The 19,485-nt window shown below is 40.9% G+C and overlaps 1 protein-coding gene across 2 annotated transcripts in view; it reads right to left on the reverse strand.

The window, feature by feature from the left end:
- Positions 1–19,485, reverse strand: part of VOPP1 (VOPP1 WW domain binding protein) — a 63,659-nt gene that overhangs the window by 18,456 nt on the left and 25,718 nt on the right. For both annotated transcript variants that reach the window (XM_053934185.1, XM_053934176.1), the window contains exon 2: positions 303–361. In XM_053934185.1, coding sequence (XP_053790160.1) covers positions 303–361 — 59 coding nt within the window. The remainder of the gene's footprint in view (positions 1–302; positions 362–19,485) is intronic.

The following is a 19,485-nucleotide window of genomic DNA, read 5'->3' on the forward strand; positions in this document are numbered from 1 at the left end:
TATTTATATTTCTTTTCAGTGTTCTGAAATAAGAGCTGTTCAAGTACTTGAGTTTTGTTTTCAGTTGGAAAGGTCATCTGGGGTGCATGGCAAAAGGAATCTGTACACTTTATTTAATAAGGAAAAAGGGAAAGAGATGGGTTACAGGGAAGGAGGAAAATGAAAGTTTACTGTATCTTCATTTTTGAATTTGCAAAAGTCTCAGATGAGTTATAGAAAAAGTATAATTAGCAAACGAGTAACAGTCTAAGAACCTACAGAATCTAACTCTCTTTTCAAAAAGAAAAGCAATCACTACTTACATATAATATGTAGGATATAATCCTTCAAAGTACCAGCAATGCTTTTTGGCCTCTGTACACTACAAAGAAAGAAAAATATGTTATTAATATTTATATAGGATGATTCACAGTTATAAACACAAGCTTAGAGTATTTATAAATACTGTGACTCGGAGTTAGGAAAGGTTTATATTCCCAAAGATTTCCCAATCCAGATACGCACAGCAAGTGGGAAGTCAGTTCACTTAAATGGCAGCGTGTCCTGCCAGGATTCAGACCCCTCACACAGGGCTTTGTCTGTGGGGCCCCACCAGCTTCCCACAGTTCCTGAACAAAGTCAGTACCCAGGATCCAGCTGCGTGCATTCCCTGGCTGAGCTGCTGCCTTAATACTACGGACAACTTAAGAGCCCATGGTGGTTTTAGCCCCTTATGTGACATCCAAGGCACAAGCAATTTGATGATACTACACAGTAAATTCAACAGTTATAGGGAATTATTCATCTTTCTGGAAGTGTGTAACATGCAGAGCCAGGCTCAGGAAGAAGCATAATGGAGAACCATCTATCCCATCTCCTCTTCCTACAGCTTGGAAATGTCTTAAGTGTTCATTAAATAGCAGGGAAAGGAAACTGAAGCACAGGGGTATTGTTCTCTTTTGCAGATTGCCCATGTATCCCTGCAAAAAGATGGGGATAGGCATTTCCTCAGCATGTGTGCGCCAGCGACGTGAGAAGTGCTCATCCTTACGGGTACTGCCAGAGCACAGGCGGCAGCTCGGAACAATAGCAGCCCCTAATAAAGAAAACCAGATGTCAAGCTCAAACTCTACACAATGCACAAAATACTTCTGTGTATCCCACTGACATCAGTAGCACAAAATGCCAACTTCACTGCAGACACAGTTCCAGCAGCTCCTCTGCAAGCTGTATTATGCCATCACACATGGGCAGGGCATTGTGGGACGCCCACTGCAGAGCAGTGAGGAATATCTGGGGTTTTAGCAACAATTTCCTCTGCTGCTCACACCTGACACCTGACAACAGGGAGCCCTTGGCACACTGCCAGAGTTTGGATCACTCTTCATGTTCACTTGGCAGCTCACCTTTAAATAATAGCTCATTTAAGTTTATTAGCCTTCCCAAATCCCAGAATACTAAATGAATCCAGTTAAGACAAAGACAAATCGGTTTTAGATCCTTGAGTCTCACTCTTCATGAATAAAAAAGGCTGCAAACTCTTTAATGAGTGTCTGATGAGCTAAATTACAGATAGATCAATTACAGCCTGTGAAGACAAACTGCTATGGATTAAATTGTTAAGAGTGGTACAGGAGATTAGAGGAAGAGGAGAAGATGCTCTTGATGCATGTGATGAAGCCTTTTTCCAGTAACACAACAGCTCACACCAGTCTTCAAGATGCACAAGCTTTAGCTTATGCTGGAAGGACCAGTCTTCTTTCCCTAGGATAAGCACAGCAGAAACCTTGTTCCCCTCTCAAACTGATGCCACAGTCCAGGCAGCATATTCAGGAGTACTCCTTAGCTTCTACTGAAGCAAGTGGTGTTCAAAGATCCATCTCTGCATTCACCCTATTCCCTCTTTGTCCCCCTCCTTCAAAGCTTCCAACTTTTTAACCCTTCCTTCCAAATATTTTCACCACCTGGCTGTTTCCTTTTACTCTAAAATTAGAAACACGTCAAGTTTCTCTCCATAACACCATGCAAACCTACATGCATTGAAAAACCCAGCAGGCATGCTGCCAAGTCACCGAAAAATATCTTCACCTTTGAAGGCTGTAGATCAGCAGACGTTGGCTAAAATCCCAGTGTCTGCAGGTCAACCCCCTGGGAAGCCTCATTTCAGAGTACAGCTTGGGTTGGTGCTGCCATTAAATGTTTTTCCTTCCTGCTTCTCAGCCAGTATGAGTCACCACGTACCTCAACAGCCTTGAAGCCTTTTGTCAGTCTCAAACATTTTAACTGATGTTTTCCCAGAAATGTTTCTGAGCACGTGGAGCCTGCATACCCTTTGTAAGTGTAAAGCAGGCATTTATATTCAGTACTCTCCCCCCATATTTTAATCTGCTTTACAAGTTCTAAAATGAATTGGGAAGATCCCACCTTCCAACATCTCCTTAACTGTAGGATTTCTGTTTCTGCCTCTATATAATTCTCTTTCAGACAGCCAATATGCCTACTGCTGTCACAAGAAAGGCTCCAGCCTGGGAAAGTTCCTTCCAGCTTACAGGGCTTAGATACCTGCTCTAAACATCCTTTGGTGTCCAGATTTAGTTTTAAACTGGCCCTGGAAGAGCAGGAACCAATCGCAGTTCTGCCTTTTTTTAATCTCATGGTGCTATGAATACTGCATGGCAGTTATTCAGCTCTCCTACATGGGAATCGGGAAAAAAAATCAAGTGGACCTCAAATGTGAGCAGCAGAGCCAAATCTGATCCACATGACATGTCAGACAGATTTACACGCACAAGGGCAAACCGCTGAGCTCCCTGCTCACTTAAACTCCCACCCATCTCTATGGCAACTTTACTCCAGCAAAGCCTGATACAAAGCAGGCGGCTACTAACCACCCTCTCTGCTGCTGGTTAGCAGACTCCGCAGGAATTCACTGCTGAGAATAAGTCAAGAATGTCACTGCCGCTAAAGATTTGAGTGTCTTTAGCACTCAGGCACCAGAGAGATGAACAGGGGTCAGGGTACAGATTATCTTTTCCCACCCCACATACAGCCTCTGAAGAAGGCTGTGATAATCTGCCACTTGCCAAGATCCAAATTATTCTTCTGAGCGGCACTGGCCTCAATAGCTAAGCTGGTGGAGAGCCACACAAGAGTAAGAGGAGACATATGCCATTGGCATCAGGCTCTCAGCCTTTGGAGAGCCATGTCCTTGTAGCTGTTTGAGACTATTAAATCCTCAAGAAACCACAGCTGGCAGGAACTCGCCGCAGCCCACAAACCAGACGCAAAGGGAAGATCAGTCATATTGCCGCAATACAATAGGACCTCACACATCAGGATGGGTGCCCACTCCGCCAGCTCCCATATGAAGACAGGCTGTATCTTAGACTTCCTAACAAGCATTCATTCATGTATTTAAAAAGTCATTTACCCATTCACTAATAGCCAAAACAGTATATCTACGGTTTTATAACTAAGATTAGATACAGCCCTACTGGTGCTTGCAGCTTTTCTAGGGAAAGGACTCTGCACATTTCTCTTATAATATTCTCCCTTCTATGCCCTTTAAGAATTTGGCACAGCTATAAAATATAAATATAAAAGTACATTCATTCTTAAAACAAATTATGCTGGTCTAATTATGTGTGCATATGTAATCTTTAGAGAATTAATGGTATGTGAATTAGCCAGATGCTTGAATACATTCTTTAAGTTTGCAAAGAAAAGGAGAGAAAGAGAAAAAACACAAGACTTGGTTTTTTGTTCATCTGATTTTAAACAAATCAGCATTTGTCTTGTAGCCTGCTTTCTCTGCAAGACTGTAGCAATGTGAATTGCAAGCTGTCCTTTTCTGTGGCCTCTAAATTATTTCAGATTTCCTTTAAAAAAGGACACCTGCTTCCTGCCACAGATTGATATTGCAAATGTTGCAGCTGCTAGCAAGAACAATGAGAAATAGAAGTTACTAAAGCATTATCCAAAGACTGGTTTTGATCACACCATGAAATACAGAACACAAAATGCATATGTATGCACATGGCGTGGGAGATGCTAGAGCAGGCAGCCTGCTCACTGAATGTCGGGTGGTACTCCACCGATAGGCTTTGCAGGATTTGCAGAAATACTATCTCTAGCAGGAATATCCTCCACATTGCGTGTCATTATCTCTCAGTCCACAGGACAACAAAAAGAAAATAGATCTGATCAATTAATTACTCTTTGTAATCACAGCCAGTGCATTCAGTGGAGGTTTGGAAATTAATAACAAAAAAGTAAAGCAAATAAAGCCCCATATGCATATTTCAGCATGAGTACAGTCCACTTCTGTTATGGGTACCAATGGAAAAAGCAGCCTGCTGTGGACAGCCATGCCTGTGGAAGGCAGATGGAGGGCAATTGCTATCTGTATGCTGAAGGGATATCCAGAGCGAATTTGTGACATCTGCTCAAAGCCAGATTCTGTAGGAGGCTGTTATCAGCCACAAGGCCAATGAAAATCTATCATTTATCAGCAACTGAGGGTGAGCCTTTCTTTTCCATTATGTATTACAGTTATAAGAATCCAAGGTAGATTCAGAAGAACAAAAACAGGTATTTAACAGTGACCTGCCATACTGATACGATTGAAATGGCTCCTGGTATTCTGGGGTGAGCTGCTTAGTGGCTGTAACCTCTCACTTAGCTGGATATATGTTATACATTATTAGGGTTCAAGATGATCCACATGCCGGTCCTGTGGCTACTGCCTCTGAGGCTCTGCTCAGATTAATACACAGATGAACAGGAAGAAAGAGCTAGAAGTATCTTTGACAAGTATAATGCTAGAAGTATCTTATTGTTTCTAAGCATCACACAATCTTATTCCAACACAGAGCCAGAACTCTGTCTTCCATACTGCTGGATCAAACTAAAAACTGAGAAAATGGAAACACCTTTCTCACCATATGGCTCCACTGCATCTGAGAAACAACTGTCTATACCTGCTGCCTCTCTTACAGAAGGCCATTTGCAAAATTCCCTGGTTTTATTGGTCACTGCACGTGGCAAACACTTGATGAAGCCCAGACAAAATGAAGATAAAGTCTATGGCACAACTCCAGACTAAATAAGCAGTTCCAGAAGGCACATTATTGGCTACGAATCACAATGTTTTATGGGATCTGACCTTTAAAACTGCATCAGTTTTCAGAACACTATCCCTTTCAGTGCCTAGACAAGAGCTGGAAGCATTATGAGATACAAGCTGGGCTGTATCAGAAGAACTTCTGTGTGCTGAAAGTTTGGAAGACTATTATGTGCAGACACAAGAATATGAGGCATCCTGTTCTTTTATTGCCAAGAAAAGGGCAAACTATCCATTAAAGTAAGAGACACCGTATCCTGAATCTGGAAAGTGCAGCCTAAGGGTGAAAACAGTTTGCTAGAGAATGCACACTTTGTTTAGCCTTGCCTGAATCTATCAAAATTCATCCCTACTTCTTCCCTGGTGATGCTAACAGCTGAGGCTGAATGTTGCCCATCTGCAAAACTATTCCAAGACACTGAGCTAGCAAGCCATGTTACCAGTGATTTCAGCATACACCCTTGTTGCAAAAGACAGGAGCAACTTTTACTAAAACTCAGGATTATGTTAAGGTATTTGTCTTTAATGAAGTAATTAGAACACATCAGGAAGCTCTTGTATAAAAGGATGCCAATTCTTTATCAAGCTTTCCCTCCCATTTAACAGTAAACAGAACAAAACTATTTCTGCTATACATCTCTTTCACCAATGCCAAGATTACAAGTCATATAATTCACAGTATAAATAATGATTTTTATATATTTCATAAGGAAATTAAATGGCTTTGGTTAATTTTTTTTTTGGTTAAGACAAATGCTTTTAGTTAGACTTTTTGTCTGTTCTCTAAGAAAGAAGGGAATATTTCTGATAATAGGATTCGTAAAAGAAACAACTTTTCCACCTGGAATTAATCAGTGTGTCTTTTTCAACAGCAAAAAATTTCATCACGAGCATCTAATTTTTATTACTTCTTGTGCTGTTCAGAGCACATGTATTAATTATCATATTTTTATTTAGAATTAATGTGGGTTTAGCATTAGATAGCGTCCCATCACAAAGCATTATTTTACATTTAGATCTATTAACCTTTCCCACTGAGGAAATACAAATATCCCTTGTGTGCCATTTCACCATTTCATTTCGGGAACCTGACTCACCTGACTCATCTATTTGTTTAATTTTCTCTTTTTTTTTTTTTTTTTCCATTATACAGCAAATTGCAAATGTGCTTCAGTCCCAGAACAATACAATTTCAATTTAATATAATTCCTTTATCCATATACAAGGGGGAAAAAAAAGAAGAAACAAAAGGCAAAGCAAGGCACCCTTATTTTTCAGAGCCCAAGCCAGGGAGGGTGCGGGGCCGGCACTCAGCACCGCGGACAGCGTCCTCCCTCCCTGCAGTGCCCCGGTGCTGCTGCACCTGCCCCACAGCCCAACCGAGGCGATAAATCACCGATACAAAACCTCACCCACACACATCACCTCACCCAGCTCTCAGCTCTCTCTCCGTTCTCACCTACACCTGCTAACAGTAGCCACGCTTACTAATTATCTCTTCGCATGTGTGAGTACTTGCATGAGAAATTAATAAGCACAACTACCATAGAATCACAGAAGGTCGCAACTTGGAAGGGCCCCATAAAAATCATTCAGCCCAGGTCCCTGTTCCTCACAGGACTACCTAACATAACACCATATGGCTGAGAGCTTCTTGAACTCTGACAGGCTTGGTGCCACAACCACTTCCCTGGATAGGCTGTTTCAGCAATCTTCTCAGCGAGGAGCCTTTTCCTAACGCCCAGCCTGAACTTCCACCAATGCAACTTCATTCCATCCCCTCACGTCTTACTGCTGGTCACCAGAGAGAGACTAGCACCTCCCCATCCACTACCCCTCTTGAGGAAGTTATAGACTTCCATGAGATCACCCCTCAGCCTTCTTTTCTCCACATTCCACCAAACCAGTGATCCCAGCTGCCTCTCATCACATCTTGCCCTCAAGGTCTTTCACCACCTCAGTCACCCTCCTCATGACACTCTCCAATAATTTTATGTTCTTCTAATATTGTGGCACCCAAAACTGCACATGGGACTCCAGATGGACCCACACCTTTCAATGCAGTGAGGAGCAGGATATGGGACCAGCTTCCCTGGACCAGCTGGCAATGCTGTGCTTGATGCATCCAGGACACAGCTGGCCCTTTTGGCTTCCAGGACATACTGCTGACTCATATCCAACTTCACATCAACCCAAACCACCATCAGACTGCCTTGGACAGAACAGCTGTACTCAATCTTTCTCAAACTGTTTGGAAAGCATAGTTATGACAGTTGTCATAGTTGTGTGAAATAGCCAGCTCAGTTCTACATCAGAATGTCAAACCAGATGCTTACACAAGTGCCAAGAGAGCCTCGATATCAGAGAAGTTTAGGACTTGCTTTACCTTCTTTCTTTCATTTCTACACCCATGAATGCAGCAATAATTGCACAAATATAAAAGGTGGGGAGAGGGGGCATGTAAACCTTCCTGGTGGAGTCGACCTTACAATGGAAGTTCTAATGTTAGACCTGCAAGAAAGCATGAGCCATGCCACATTCTGAAGGCATTTTCACCCAAGAAAAGCAAAACAGACTCAACATTCCAATGGAGTCTTCACTGGGGGTAGTTTCAGACATTTTAGTTCCAACTTCAAGGAAACAGATGTAACATTTTCCCAACTCCACTTGCAGAAATTGATCCATTCCAAATGGTACTGGACAGGTTCCACAGCTCCAAAATTGAATATAGCTTCTGCGATTACTCTTTTTCCTTTTATATGTGCATGAAAAATAAAACCAAGGTTATTATTATTTGCATTCTTTAACTACAGAACAAATAACATCATAAAACAACCTATAAAGTAGGGTGCATGGGAGGAAGGGATCACTTGTCAGGAATTGAAAGGAAGACCATGCCAAGAGTGAGGACTCTTCCACCTTCAGTCTCTTTAAAAAATAAACAAACCTAAATGAAATTTTTCATATAAAATGATTTGGTGATACAATGGCTCTTTACTTTTATGGCTCTAATGAACACCATGAACACAGACACCAAACCAGCTTTCCTTTGACTAAGAGCTGGAAGTTTGGTTCATCTGCAGCCTCGACCCTGAATGGGCACTTCCTGCTGGCAAGAACTGATGCTATTTAGAGGACTACTAAGGGAAAAGTCTAGTTTTAGGTTTCCCCAGTTTTTATCTAAAACTACACTAATCCATGCTGAGCAGGCATGTTTCCTACATGCATTTTGTTCTTCCACTTTACCATCCCAAGAACGAAAACAACCCTTAAATTACCTAGTACTAAAATCCTCAGGGGTTGTCTTTCATCTACCAAGCTAATAAAACCAAAGCAAAGAAAGACTGAGCAAAAGAAGATGAATTCAGACTCAATTTTCTTAGTCATCTGCAGTGTAGACAAGATCGAGGCACTTAAGAGCACTGCATTACAGATGCTGGTTAGTTAAGTTATGACAGCCCTTCAAAGGATGCAGGAAAATAGATTTCTTGGATGATCCCTAGGACATAGGGCAGCTGCTTTGGGAGTTCCCAGGCTCTGCTCTGTTGACGTTATGCAGCCCCCATGTGCTCATTTGTTCCGCAGAGAGAGACAGCACAAGCTGAGAGAACAGAGTGCAGCTGCATAATCATGGAAACTCTTGCTCCCCTCCCTAATACCCTTATTTTTCATTCTTGACATTTAATCCAGGGATGTACACCTTCCTCAGATCCTTCTTATGAGGAGTTATTGGAAAACAAAACATTTTTTTTAATATAACTAAGACTCTTATTTTTTCGGTTTTCTGAGGTATTTATTCCAAAACAGCAAATACTGGATCAAAATGCTTTGTGCTTAGAAGTCCTGAAAACATCTGTAACACTGAAGACAGCAAATCCTCAGCTCAAAAAAAAAAAAAAAAAAAAGATGCAGAGTCCATAAGCAATCACACACCCAGTGGTGCAGGGAACAAAAGAAATCAATAATAATGAAATATTATCTAAGTGCTGTTCCTGTAACCTGGAAGGTAAGAAATGCCACGGCAAGTTCTCACCTTGAAGAGGTTATTCTAGAACCCCATCATGTTTCGTGCTAGATTGTTTTTAGGAGCATCTGTTAATTTTAAATCAGATTACACACGTCATGTATATATTAAATTAGTATGCATTTGAACACATTGGAGATTAAAGAGGTTACCTTGGAAACATTCTTATATTTGAAAAGCAGTTTCTAAAAAACCCTAGCAAGTGAGAATCCAGGTACTTCTTTGAGAAGCATCTGCTTGAATGCTTTGTTAGGGGAAGCTTCCTACTTAGCCAAATCCCACCTGCGTAACAGTGAAGTCAATTATTATTACCTACACACTTACAATAACAGCCATCATTACTGTGTCCTTCACATCCTCACAAGGCCAGTCAGTCTCTCAAGGGAAAAGCAACCATGTATAATTGATTGTACAGGTCCAAACTGGTTTAATGACCATACTGGGACTGGAGAAACAGTTCTAAAGGAAACTTTAGTTAATTCGTTCCAGCTACAATAGACTAACTACCTTGCAGTAAATGTTGAAACTCAGATAGTAACACAGCAAAGGCAGGCATGGTCTGGTCTGCAAGGTTGGCTCATCAAACAGGGCTGTCATACAATTATCTCCATGTCACAGTCCAGACACCCATTTGCTCTGGGACTCAGTTACTGGAACAAGGGGAGGAGTTTATGGGCTTGCGTTCATCCAGGCTAATAATCACATTTTTCTATTCCTGCACACAGTCTCTTAAAGTTCCTATCGATCAGCAGCAAATACATCTCTGTCTCAAGTCAAAACCCTCCTCACAGGAAGAAACAGCAGAAGAGTTGACTGAATGTAATTTGTATTTGTCTAACAAGCCAGTTCAAGCTTTTTGGGAGATGCTGTGTTGTGGCTTTTAGGCAGACACTCACCAGGTAGACTGAAACATCAATGCCTTTTAATTTAAAATAAGAAGCTAAATGGACTCCTATTCAGACAGTCCAATACACTACCTTAGCAATAGCATATGATTATTAAATTCCAGTGAGACAAATCTAACACCTGTACCTCAGAACTACTTATTTGAGCAGGAAGAAATACTAAGCATTTGTCCTTGGGGTATTTCCTATTAAAGGACTAAAATAGCAAACAAAGAGATAACCCTTTCAGGCAAGTAACAATGCCTACTGATGGCAAAGCATTCTTCCAAATGAAGTAACTTTCGACATAAGACCTTAATAGTTGCTTTTCTTTTATTAGGAGCCTGAATGTACCTAAACAATAATCTACAATGTCTGTCCATTTTCTGTCCAAGAGACTGTACAATTTCAACATAAACCATTAAGAAAGTGACAAATCTCTTCATTTAAACCAAAAGCACACAAGCTTCGGCATTTTTCTAAATGGATCATTTCCTTGCTTTGAGTTATCACTTGAGTTTTATCACACTCAAAACAGCTCCCTGGAAGAAGAAGAAGAAAAAAATATATTCTTTAAGATGACTGTTTAGAAAGAGATACTGGATATACATAACCAGACAAACTCACACAACCTCTTTGGTTATGTATAGAAGCCACAACTTGGCTCTCACTTCCTTTCACCCCTCAAACCACTCACTTCACAACTTGATGAAGGACATGCAGGATGTAGGTAGCTTTTTAAATGCCTCCTCTCACTGTTAATCAGTGCATGCCCCTCATTCAAACATCTGTCCATATACACGGATTTTTCTGGGACACCACCAAGCTTTCAGCTTCCATTAATAACAGTTAAAATGCAAATGTCCTAGTTATCACTGCTGGACCTCTTGCTACCACCCTTGTGGTCTTTGGTTCATGTGATGTTTTTCTTTTTTCCAGTTTGCAGATGATAGATCATATTTATGTGTTGGGAAGTTACTTGAAAAGACATTAAAAAACTTTGGGATGCTGCAGTGAACTCTGCTCTTTACTTTGACACAGACAACACAGACATCAAAAACCTTTTTACTAAGGTTATTTCCTCCCAAGACATATCTGAGGTTACCTCAGGGATGTTCTGCAACTGAGAAGTGCAAGAGTAAGATGAGGCATAAATGAAACATTGGCTCTTCTTTAACACATGGCCTGCACTCCAAAAAAGCTCAAGATCCTTGCCTGGAGGTATTGCTATGGATGGATAATAGCATGAGATATGGCCATAAATGTTTAATTTATAAACCTAGCAGCTAGAAAATTATTCAGCTAGACTGAAAGTGCTGAGGATTTTAATAGTGCCTGCCCACACTAAGAGATGGAAATAGCACCAAGAGCTCAGAGACGAGCACAGACACACTTGCATATTTTGGTCAGTGTTGATAAAGTTGCATAAACTGAACTTGTGGAGAAAATTTAATCTCTGTGCATGTAGTGGGCAATTCCAGAGATTTCAAGGGCATTGCTTTTGCTTTCACAGGATATGGCTTGGCTTGCTGCCCCTCTCTTCACAGGCCTGCCAGTTGCTCTTCCAAGTGTTGGGTTCATCTCAGAGGGGAAACAGCACTGCAGTACAAAGGCATTAATGATCCTACATTTCTCCAGGGCAATTCTGCTCAGGCAAAGGAGCCTTTATACTGTAACTACAAGTGCAAACTCGTGGATGAGAGAAAGAAGGAAAGAATAGGAGCGGCAGGGCAGAGAAGTGAGGAAGACAATGACGTGCCCAAGAAAACCAGAAAAATATGAAGTGGAATAAAACCTAGGGCTAACTGGAATAAATGGCATTGACTCTGAGCCACAGCCAAGCCTTCTTCCCAGCATGTTTTCCAGTAGGAGTCAGAGGAGAGAAACCAACAGGGTAGCAGCCAAAGTAATCACAGAAGTAGTCCCTGAATTACTGGCAACTATATAGGAATGACAGCATCTTGCAAAGGTACTGATGAAGGGACAACTCCACTGGCTTTGTCACTTTTATACTATAGACAGATACCTGGTGCACCTCTCCTCCATGCAAGGCAGCAGTTCCAATTTTTCACCTACAACCAAGTTTTGTACCTTGAGCCCTTTCTGACACAAAAGTATGACACCATGAATTAGCTACAGCTTCTTGTGCAAGCCCAGGGAAGAAATCTTTTTATGATCTTTCCACAGTGCAAGCAAAAAAAGAAATCCTTTTTTTTTTGTAGTGTGCTTAGTCTAATTTGGGAAAGGAAAAGCCTAGCACCTCACCATTGAGAGGTTGCTTGCCTTTGGCTCACGCTTGCTATTGTTCTTTTTCAATGAGAAGATAAAAACTTCTAATAGCTTTGATGCAAGGATGCTAACCCATGCCACTTTTATCTAAAGTAGCAGAAATTTTCACCAGTTTAGAGACTTCCAAATCAGACACCAGATACTGAATAAAGGTTCAGTCCTTCAAATATGTCAATAGGGCTCCATATACAAAGAAGACTCTTCTTTCTATTCACAGTGGACCCATGTTAGGACCCAGGTTTAGGTCTCCCCTAAAATTTTAAGTTACTGAATATGAACAGCAAACCATCACCTTTATTCATTTCCGCTCAAATCCAGAAATATACCAACCCATATTCAACACTTTTAAAAGAATGCCTCTAAATTCCTATAGTGGTATGCAGTTTTCTAAAATGATGTCCAGCCCAATGAAAAGATCTCTGGCCATGAGTTAGGTCACATAACCAGAGCAAAGAATTGGACCACCTCTCTCTTCAGTTAAAGGGAAAAAATACATTCTTGCTAAATTGCTTTTCAAATAAAGAAACAATACACTTATACCTGGTTCCTACAGTTGCTCTAAGGAGCATTTTCTTGAACTTTCAGAAAGGATATGGCTCTGCCTTGTCCTTCCTGACACATGATCATGAGATTTATGCAAAGAAATTCAAGCCACTGGACTCTTAAAGGATACTTAAGAAATCCTGTTTAACAATCATCCTCTAAAGCTTTCCTAGCTTGACTTCAGGGCCTCATCCAAAGACTACCAAACGGAGTGGCTGTTGGGGATTGAGGCTTATATTTCTGACTAGGAGCATAAAACATAAATAAATCGAAAATTGTTTGCTGCCAGCAGTCTTTTCAAAAGGCTAAGACAGATGCTATTAGTAGCAGGACTTTTAAAGGAGAGGCCTGACTGTGGAAAGTGCCAGTTACCTCACCATGCACTAAGGTGCGACGAAAGTCCTCAGAAATTCATACCAGCAACCACACTAAGGGGCCCACACAACACCGAGAAAACTGCTAGGCAACCCTTGGTACTATTTGTTTTATGGATGCTTTTGTTAGGCACTGCCTTTTTTTAATTAAAAACAAAAAATCAGCCTCTTGGGGGATCTATTTTCCTTTCCTCTTCTGACTTCAGCACAAACACACTAGAAAAATTAGAGCCACAGTACAAATAAAAATAGCTGAAAAACTGCAGCTGTTGTTAATTTCCAAAGTATTCAATGTTGCCTGTTTAATGATGGAACAATATGCTCCAGTTTCAGTCCTGGCACAAGGCTATCTGAGCAGCAGACAGATATTTCAGCTCATATGAATGCCAAAGGCAAGTCAACGACTACAGCAAGTAGAGAAATGGAAGGAGGACAACACGATATAAACCACTGGATGTCCACACCAAACATTTTCTCCAGCTTTTTGTTTCTCATTTAATGCTATTAGTTGACTCCCCAGCTAGACAGACCAGGCTTGCAGACTTACTAGCATGCTTAGCAGGAAAAAAATGTGTCTAATAAAAATTCATGAAGTGGAGAACATTTTTACAGCTGAAGAGCTGATTTTTCTGTTTTAAGTATAGGGTGTTTCTGGTGCGAAATGATTTACACAGGGAAGTTTTGCTCACTTATCTCCCTGAATAAACCAACTTGTCTATGGTCTAGATGAGTGGATTTCCCAAATTTCATACAGAACAAAGCAATAAAGTACTTGGTATTTGTAGAAGAAAAGATATTAAACAAAACATGCCTCTTAAGCTTGGCAAGGAGAATCTAAATACTAAAACCACTTTTGAAACACTGAAGTCAGATGCAGCAGAAATGCTTTCTTAGTTACACTTCTTGGAGCTCTGCTAAGCATCTTCTCATGCAGACCCACTCACAAACCCAACTGAGCAGAATTAGCAAAGAGTCAATGCCTATAAATTCACACACAACAGCCACAAGGAGCAATGAAGTACAAAAGAAAAATTAAGACTTTATGTATAGGATTAACATTCAAAGGCTCAGAAGTGACAAGGAAATTGGGAAATGGCTGATTATTCCTGGAAATGTAGAGTTTCCATCTTGTTGGGCTTCATTTGCCTCATTCCCATGCAAAAAGGCACAGTCAGAGGTCATAAAGCCAGAGTATTTAGGAATTAATATCTAGTGAAAAAAAAATTCTCTTCTTGTTAAGGGCTCATTGACAGAGCAAAAATTTAAAACATGGTAAGTTACAGTTTTAAAGAGAGGGAAAACAGAAATTTTAATGTAAGTCAAAGCTTGTAATATTGCCAAGAGCCCTCTATTATGCTCAGCTATGGTTTTCATCTACTCAGGGGAAGAAAAAAAAGGCCCCAACAATTCAGCCTTGGCCCAACGATCGCAAAAAGCAAAGGCTCAATCCAACACTCAATAGATCAGAGACTTCGGTTCAGGTAGCTCTATATAAATAAACTGCCCAGTGAATGTGACTGAAGTGGGGAAGAAAATGGCCTGGTTGGGTTGAAAAGCAGACATAAATAATAGTTTCACACATAGTCCCATGCTTTCCTGCAGGTACAGAATGGGATTAGCTTAAATCCCGTTTTAAAAAGGCAATTGACAGTGCAGAAGTGGCAAAGCCATCATTGCTGAGCACCTGAATGCAGGTGGAGCAGGCACCCAGGGCCAACAGCACTGTGCTCCTGCCCTCAGCCCAAGGGTGGAGAAGAGCAACCAGTTGGATTTGGTGGAGTCTTCTGCAAAGGGACAAAGCAATGGTAAGAGCTATGGAGAGAGCTTGGTGTCCAGCTGCTCTCCAGGTTTTTGAGCTCTCCCTGACTTCATCCTGCACATAGAAAGTGTCCTTCCTGATCCCTTCCCCCTGCTGTTTAACAGAGCAAAACCATATGCCTCTGGTGCCTACAGAGGCAGCAGTAACACGGTTGAACTCGTTATTCACGTTAGATACTTGTTCTGGCCGTCCACAGCTCAGTCCCTGCACGTATGGCTGCTCCCGTGACAGATGATATTTGCACATAATAGGTCACATCACAGGACAGTAAATGTATCAAGGCATACAGGCACCTATCCAGCCAGGTACAGACCTGCCAGGATATAGTCCCCAGTCATAAAAGACAGAGCCTTCATTGTTTGAAGCAGGAGTGGCTGCTACTCAGAGGTCCCTGATAGGGATCATTCACTGTACATTCTCTGAGAAGGTATCAGCTTCCTGACATATTTTATTTTCTCTATAAAGACAGAAACTAGATAACACAAGTGATTTTATTCAGCTTTTAAATCTAATCTTAAAGCTACCAACAGAGTGAGCAACTACTTGGCCACAGAGAAATTGCAAAACTAGATAAAACTAGAGAAGAAAGGGAAACTGAGGAAACCTCCAGAAACAGAGAATCACACATGTGGCACTGCAGCAATGCTCATGCACACTCTGCAACATGAAGGTTATGTGTGGAATGGGTGAAACAAGACCCTGTTCATCACTGAGCCCCAACAAACCACTTAATACAGAAGGTTTGGAGGGAGAACTTAGCTGGCATTACACCAATATGAACATGCACAAGTAGTGCTTGTATGACAGTTTGGAAACCTAGGGATCAGAAGATGTGCTTCACACTTCAAGCCTAGTCCAGCTAGAAGCTTTCAGTGACATTTCAGGGTTTGCAATTACATCACCAGGTAACTACTAAAGGGCTAACTGTGTTTTCTTTTGAGTAATAGGAGAAGCAGTAGGAAAAAAAAACAGGAAAGAAAACACACTTCACTGTACATTTTGCAGGGGAAAAGCCAAAACAAAACCCTACATCCAGAAAGACTAGGTCTGTGAGGTGATTTGATGACCCTTTCCAGGCACATCCATATAGACTGCTCTTAGAGCAGTACAACATCCATTTAAACAAAAAAGAAAAGAAAGAAAACATTATCAGGAGAAATCCTTCACTTTGAAACTGAAATCAGCAGGGCTTTGCAGAGATATACTGTTGAAACCCTTTACATGTTTTTGTGTTGACTTTCCATAACTCTGTTCAAAGAGAATGAAATATCAAACTTTTTTGTCTGCAACCATCAGACTACAAAGCTCCCTGCTCATTCGTTAAAGCAATCATAACCCCTTGACTCTAGCAGCTGATCTTGGCAGTGGAAAGGAAGTTCACCAATGTGAGAATGACAACTAAATGGCAAAGATTACTAAAAATAACAAACTCACAATGCACCAAGACACTAAGGATGATCATTTGGAAATTCTTGTTCTATTTCAAATCAGCTCTGCAAATTTAAGTCTAGCTATCACAGTAAAGGCATTCTTAATGGGTTAGAAACATCTGCTTTAAACCAGAACAAATATCAGGAGACTGGAAACAAGAGGACAAACATTCTTCAAAGTTTAACAGCTTTGAAAAAATACTAGGATCCGTCAAAAGAAGCAAGAAGAGAAGCACATGATACCAGGACACCAGATTGTGAACTCTCAGATTGCTGCCAATGACACTGATGAATACAAATGAATCAAAGAATAATTAAATTTTAAAAATGTATATATGCAACTACATCCATCTATATGACTGTGAGTTATGCTACAGGGACAGTGAAACAAATCCTAAGAGAGAAACAAGATCTGGGCAAGCAAGAAAGGTGATGATGCTGTGCTGTTCACCCACTTCTGCAAAATCAAAAAGATGGAAAGGAAAAGTCCATAAAAACTTAATAAGTGCTCCTCAGGGTTACAGGGGCACAGAAAGAAGCCTCAGTTCCCTTATTAGACTTATGCACAACTACTAGAACACAGCACATAACAGAGAGATATTCATATTTTCCGAGCTCTATTTTAGGAAAATTTAACCCTCCCTCTTATCCTCTCACTGTCCCTGAGGTCATCTATATCCCTCTTCCAGCATCTGTCTTGTTCTAGATGATACTACATTTTAAAATTGCTTCAGTTGACTAGACATTGTGGGGAGCACCCATACTCAGTGTACATCTTAGGAAAGTTGGAAGTGCTGAGAGCTTTTCCTGAAAAAGAATAATCATGACATCTTTAAATTCAGCAAGTAAAATTAAAAAGGCGGAGTTTTTGTTTTCAGCTTTAAAGAAAGAAAACAAAGGAAGAGACCCCAAAGAGGGGACCAAAGCTCTTAGAACCTTGTATTGCTTTTGCAGAGGCCTCAGGCAAAGCCTAAACATAAAGCAGCCAGAAAAGGAGTGTCAGCAGAGCAGAGGTCTTCTGACCTACCCATCTGTGAGGTTTACCATTCAACGGAAAGTACCAGGGTGCAGCCACCCTCACAGGCAGCTATGTCTGAAACCAGACCACTGTCTGCCCATGCAGGTACCCAAACGTGAGCAGTGCTTTTGTTTATCTGACACAGCAAAACACCAGAGGATAATATATAAGCAGATGGTACTAGTTTATATCTCTTGAGGGCTGGTAGGTAGTTTTACAAATTCTGCATACTTTGAAATACACAGTACAACAACTGTATAGGTATCCTTCAAGGCACACTTAACAAACCTTAGGTGAATAGAAGGCTCACAGGATTTTTGTTGTTGATGATGTTGCTCAGTACAGAAGGCTCCATGTGTTTGGTCCCATGAGATGCTCCTTTTCCCAACCCCTACAACCAGTGAGTTACCAACTCACTGGTTACCAACCAGTGAGGTAACCATAGGCATTCTAGCAGAGACATCCTAAGGCTCCTTTGGGCCTTGTGGGGACACTCCTGCTCTTCAAAGCCAACATACCATACCTGGCACATGAGGTATAGTGCTGCAAATACATAATCTGCTAGCATTGCAGGGAGAGAGCTTAGGGGGTGGTCAGATGAATCAGGCTCATGCATAAAATGCAAAACCTGGCAAATCTCTGTGCATGCAAGCTAACTGAGAAAGCTCCTCTGATGCCTAAGCAGCTGCCAGCATTGCTGGAAACACTGCAAAGGTTATTTACAGAAGACAAAGGCAGAATGTAAAACAAATTATGAGAAAGTGCCGACTTTTCAAACTCAAACAAAGTGCTCACAGCAGGCAGTGTGCATATGAGTGGGTCTCTGGATTCACTGGCATTTGGTTGACTTCAGAGCGAATTCTTGGATTTGTTACTGCAGTTTTCCTTTGTCAAGAGCCAGTAATATTGTTTTGCTAATGGTTTATGCAGGAGTACTGGAACCAACAGCTAGCACACTGGTTGCTTTTATTGGTCTATTAAAATGAAAATAAGCTGATACTAAAGCTTTTATAATCATTTAGGTTACTTCATTATGAGTTCAGGGCAGAAAAGCAACCAATGGTGTGTTATACAACTGAGCAGGCAAAGTACATCTGCCTCACTCTCTAAAGGAGAAATCCATAAGGACTGAAGGAAAAATCAACAGTGGGAAATTTGGTTCTCCAGAGTTTCTGCTGGTAGACAGTTGCTTGCTGTACTTAGCACCACAGGAAAAAAAAAAAAAAAGGGAAATAAATTCACCAGAAATAGAGTTTGACAGAAAGTATGCCAGGATGACTGCTATTGCACATTTATCATTGACTGCATCCAGAAGCCCATATCAGGAACCAGGACATGGCTGTATAATCACTACACAGAAAAGGAATAGGGACTATCAAAGTATAAAACTAAAGACACAACAGAAAGCAAGATGCAAAGAGAGGGTAAAAGCAAACAATGAAGCAATATTTCTTGTCCTGACAGCAACTGGTCTCAATATAGCCACTTAACTGCTGCCATGTTTTGCATTCATGGCAGGGAGTCCATGGCAGAACCTGCAGATAAACAAGGGAGGAAAGTGCAGGTGTTTACTGAAAGCCTTTCCCAGTGTTTGGTAAAAAGGCAGGATGAAGGAGGCTTATCAAGAATTTCACAGATTTATTTGGCTGGATTTAGGAAGAAAACACTAGGAACAGGACAATAACACAAAGATGCAAAAAGTCTAGTTTGGACTACCTATTTATGTTTTCATCCACGCAGGAGCAAAGCAAGACCATCTTGCAGCATCATGAATATCAGAACATCATGAATATCAGAACATCATGAGCATCAGATGTATCAAGGAATCTCACACCAGTTTCCTTTGCAAACAACCAAGCTAAACACTACGGTTTGTGTCCCTGTGTTTCTGCAAGTCTTCCTTGGAGTGTAGAGTCAAAAAATACCATATACTCACAGTAATTGCATTAGCCTTGCAAGCCTACAAATATTTTTATTTGGGATTTCAATCTCAACAAGTTACT

Source organism: Vidua chalybeata, chromosome 1, assembly GCF_026979565.1.
Source record: "Vidua chalybeata isolate OUT-0048 chromosome 1, bVidCha1 merged haplotype, whole genome shotgun sequence".
NCBI classification, from domain to species: Eukaryota; Metazoa; Chordata; class Aves; order Passeriformes; family Viduidae; genus Vidua; species Vidua chalybeata.